This window comes from Chinchilla lanigera, unplaced genomic scaffold (genome assembly GCF_000276665.1).
Source record: "Chinchilla lanigera isolate Chin_1 unplaced genomic scaffold, ChiLan1.0 scaffold00105, whole genome shotgun sequence".
NCBI classification, from domain to species: domain Eukaryota; kingdom Metazoa; phylum Chordata; class Mammalia; order Rodentia; family Chinchillidae; genus Chinchilla; species Chinchilla lanigera.
In genome coordinates this window covers 4,222,245-4,226,715 of record NW_004955506.1, presented here as the reverse complement: position 1 = coordinate 4,226,715, position 4,471 = coordinate 4,222,245, and the positions used below count along the sequence as shown (strand labels likewise).

The 4,471-nt window shown below is 60.9% G+C and overlaps 1 protein-coding gene across 1 annotated transcript; it reads right to left on the bottom strand.

The window, feature by feature from the left end:
- Positions 1–1,152: 1,152 nt before the first annotated feature.
- Positions 1,153–4,261, bottom strand: Socs3 (suppressor of cytokine signaling 3). The gene is made up of 2 exons (XM_005407378.2): positions 3,958–4,261; positions 1,153–3,430 (listed from the first exon to the last, which is right to left on the bottom strand). Exon 2 carries the CDS (start codon positions 3,340–3,342, stop codon positions 2,668–2,670), a length of 675 nt encoding a protein of 224 aa, XP_005407435.1. The 5' UTR covers positions 3,343–3,430; positions 3,958–4,261; the 3' UTR covers positions 1,153–2,667.
- Positions 4,262–4,471: the final 210 nt, after the last annotated feature.

Below are 4,471 nucleotides of genomic sequence, written 5' to 3'. Positions count from 1 at the left end.
GAGCCAGGCCCATGATTTGGGATAATACTCACATCTCAGTGGCCAGGTCTGGGGAGCTGGAGAAGGAAGCATAGCAGGAAAGGATTATAGGTGTTGGGTTTGTTGTTGTTCGGCTTTTTAGGCAGGGACTCACTTGGGGAAAGTTGTGGGCACTTCCTCGGTGCATGGGATGGGGAAGCAGGAAGCTTATGGGTTTTGAAAATCCAATGGTCCTGGGTTCCAACTCTGTTGTTCCCACGTTCCCAGGGGCTGTGTCCTTGGGCAGGTTGTTTAACCTCCCTGAATCTGAGTTGCTGCCACCATTGAGTTGACAAATATTTACTGAGTACCTATCTAGGCACCCGAAGTGACCAGTCCAAGCCCCTGCTGGCACAAAGCTGTCGTGCCTGAAAATACCTTGCCTTTGGGGGGCCAGGGGGTCTTGGGAGTCATCTTGGGTAGTCTCTTTTTTTTTTTTTTTTTTGAACTGGCAATCGAACTCACGACCTTGCGCTTGCTAGGCAGGTGCTGTGCTGCTGAGCTATGTCCCAGCCCTTGGGGTAGTCTCTTAGTGTGTGGGTATGGGAGATGGGCAAGTACATGGGCGCTGGTTCCGGGATGAGCATGATGCAGTCCATGGCTCTTGTGGGAACCCTAGGAATGTGGGAGGGCAGCTTGAAATGTGGGGAGCATGACCAGAAAGTCTAGTTCCCATGGCTCCATCCGCACAAGGATTTCAGGATGTCATGCCTCCCCGAACCCAGAGTACCAAAGTCACCAGTCACCTGTCAGGGGTTGCTGCCATCTTGAACACCCCTTGCCAAGGAGCCCTTGTGCCTCTAATAGCTTAGAGCCTCTCACCACTTTGACCACAGCTCAGCTTACTCCCTGCAAGCCCTTTGAAGCTCTTCCTTCCAACTTGCTTTGCATATTCTGGTCAGATCTGAATCAGACTAGCAGGAACTACCCCTCCTGCCAATAGTCCAGGTGGCTGTCTTAGCTTGTCAGTGACACATGGCACGATGACAGGGCTGGGAGCAAAGCAGTGCAGGAGTCAGGGCAAAGCCAGCCTGCTCTGTGGCCCCCTCCCTCTCCTCCAGTGCTGGGGTGTGGGTGAGGGAGAAAGAGATCCAGGCAGAGAAGGCGTGTGGGGGGAAAAGGCTCAAGTCATGGTTTTCATTAAAAAATAGTGCTCTTTATTATAAATTACTGAAATGTTTCTTTTCTGAGTATAAATATAAATATGTGCAAAGTTTGACTTGGATTGGGGTTTGGTTGAGTTCTTCAAGCATTTCCTAACAGCCTCGAAGGCTGGGGGTTTGGGGGGCGAGGACTGGAGGTGGAATCTTTATAAAAGACAAAGTGATTGAGGCAGATTGTAAACATTATTAAAAAACAAGAAACAAAAAACAGGAAAAGAAAATCACCCCAACACACAGCTGCCCCACCTTGCCTGATACCTGCCACAGAAAACTATGTTTGTTTAGTTCCGCCCCCCCCCAAAAAAAAGAACAGTTCCAGGTAATTCCTTTGCTGCTACATTCCTGTAAGTTGTCACTGATCAGTGCTATTGCAGAGCCAGAGCAGCCGGAGTGGCAGGCGCCTGGGTGACTTCCTGCCCTCTACCCCAGGAGGAGGGAGGGCTGTGCAGGGCTGAGGGGCTGTGGGACCTGGTGGCTCTGCTCTGACCACGAGGCACCCAGGACTGGCCAATACCAACAGGGTAACATTCTCCTAGTGCTGGGCTGGAAAGAGCAGGTCTCCATCCCCCACCCACGTCCTCTGGCCAGGCTGGCTGGGTGCCCTCCGGAGAATCCCTAGGCCTCTCTGCCCGGATGGGCAGACTGGGGCTCCTCATGTGCCAGTCCCTATCCATGGGACAGGGAGCATTTAAGGCAAATCTCTAGCCAGACATAGTCAGTAGGCACAAAGTCGAATCCATCTTCTGGGATCAAAGATGGCTCATCACCTCCACCTGCACAGCCAGGTGCTGGGAAATACAGCTAGGGCAAGACAAGGAGGCTCACTGACCAGCCCATCCACCCACCTCCAAATGCCACTTCCTCCTTCAAATGGGGGAGGGGCTGGGGCACCCGGATGGTTCCCTTCAGGTCACCCCTTGTCCTTCTCCCACAGCCCAGGAGTGGAGCAGCCACCCTGCCCTCTTCACCTGGGCTGGGCAGTAGGAGTGGCTGTTTCCTGGACCAGCCTGCAGCCCTGGGGCCCCTGAAGCACCCTCTCTCTTCCATCCTCTATTCCAGGCCCCTCGCCCTGCTCAGGTTTAAACCAAATCAAAGCACAAGTTCCGTTGGAAAGTTTGAAGATTCCCGGCAGTTCTCAAAGTTCAACACTCCCCAGCTGGGAAGCAGAGGGAGAGTGGAGGAAGGGAAGAGGAGAATCCACTTGTCGCTGTTGCTATTGTCCCACCAGGCCAGCAGGCTGCCCCAGAAGCTGGGGCAGGGGGGAGGGGAAGCCAGGTGGCATTTCCCCTTCCCTCAGACACATTCCAGGTCCTGCCTGCCCCTTCCGCATGGGGGGGAGGCCGGAGGGAAGGGCCGGTTCACCCCCCTCACCCCGTCTCCAGCTCACCCAGAGCTATAGGACTCTTGGCTGGATTTTTGTGCTTGTGCCATGTACCACGGAGGAAGGGGGACTCAAGCCCCTTTCCCCAGCTCTGCCCTTTGATCTTTATAGTGGGGCATCGTACTGGTCCAGGAACTCCCGGATGGGCCCCGGCAGCTGGGTGACTTTCTCGTAAGAGTCCAGGTGGCCATTGACGGTCTTCCGACAGAGATGCTGAAGGGTGGCAACGTTGGAGGACAGGGGCCGGCTCAACACCAGGGGGATCTTCTCGCCCCCCGAGTAGATGTAATAGGCTCTCCTGGGGGGGCTCCCTGGGGGCGGCTGCTGCTCGAGTTCCTCCGTGGGCGAGGAGGGCTCGGTGGGCGGCGAGGAGAAAGAGGGGGCGCCGGGGGGCGGCATGTAGTGGTGCACCAGTTTGAGCACGCAGTCGAAGCGGGGCACGGGCTGCGTGCTCCGTGGGTCACTCTGCAGCGAGAAGCTGCCACCCTCGCACTGGATGCGCAGGTTCTTTGTCCCGGACTGGGTCTTGACGCTCAGCGTGAAGAAGTGGCGCTGGTCGGAGCTGTCGCGGATGAGGAAGGTGCCGGCCGGCTCGGCGCTGAGCAGCAGGTTCGCCTCGCCGCCGGTCACGGCGCTCCAGTAGAAACCGCTCTCCTGCAACTTGCGCACTGCGTTCACCACCAGCTGGTACTCGCTCTTGGAGCTGAAGGTCTTGAGGCGCAGGCTGGTGTCCAGGGGGCGGCTCATCCCGGCGGCGGGAAACTTGCTGTGGGTGACCATGGCGCACGGAGCCAGCGTGGGTCTGCGCGGCGGCGGCTGCAGCTGCTTCGCGGCCTCCGCACAGCGGCCGCTACCGCATCCCGGGGGGCTGCGGGGAGGAAGGCGCGCGCCGCGTGAGTGCCCGGAACCCTCCAGTGCGCCCAGCCCGCCCGGCGCTCCGGCCTCCGCCGCGCGGCCGGGGCACTCCCTGCGCAGACCCGGGCGCCCCGCGGAGCTCGCCCAGCCTCAGACCCAGGCAGCCCTTTCCCCGCGACCAGAGAGACACGGCAAGTGGGAAACTCGCGCAAGGAAGTTGCATCTCCGGGAGTGCGGCCCGAGTGGGGAGCGAGGCAAGCGCCCCCAGGACGCTCCGGGCGCCGCTCAGTCCGGCGGCCCAGGGCGGCGAGGACCGGGGGGAGAAACCCGAGGTATGGGGGTAGGGAGGGGACCGGAGAAGCCCGAGGGCTCTAGCCTGAGCATTCCGGGAACCTGGGATCTCCGGTTCCCATCCTCTCTCCCCCCTACCTCGTCCCCTCCCTGCCGGGAAGGACCCGGGAAGGGGAGGGGAAACCGGGAAAAGCTCCCAGGACTAAGCGAGGACCCCACCCCTCCCCGCGCCGCGCCCCTCCTTCCTACCTGGTCCCGAACCGAAGTCTCCGGCCTCGGGGCTTCGCCTTCTACGGTCCCCAAGGCGAGGCGGCAGCACGGTGGCCAGCGGTGGCCCGCGCAGCGCCCAGATGTTGGCGGTCGCGAAGTCCACAAAGGCGCCCTCTTCCGCGCGTCCCTCGGGCCTCGACGTCCCCGGGGCCGACCAGGCAGGGAAGAGACGAGGGGCCGCGGCGGGAGCTGGGCCGGGCAGGCGACGTGCGGGGCCGCAGAGGCGACAGCACCGGGAGTCGGAGTCAGAGCCGCCGCGGAGGCCGCCGCGCGCGTATATACGCGGCGTGGCGCCCCGCCCCCCCTATTCCTGGAACTGCGCGGCTGGCCTTCTTGTAATGTTTAGTCACTACTCGCAGCAATGAAAGGCTGCGCGAGGAGGGCGAGGGAGGGGCCGCGGGCTGCCGAGGGCGGGCCTCGAGCAGGGGCCAGGACCGGCGGAGACGCGCGCAGAGACAAAGCGCGACGCGAGGAGGCCAAGGCGGCCGGCGGG

Bases quoted from the DNA above. Each gene is read 5' to 3' on its own strand.
- Socs3 (XM_005407378.2), bottom strand. From the start codon at position 3,342: ATGGTCACCCACAGCAAGTTTCCCGCCGCCGGGATGAGCCGCCCCCTG.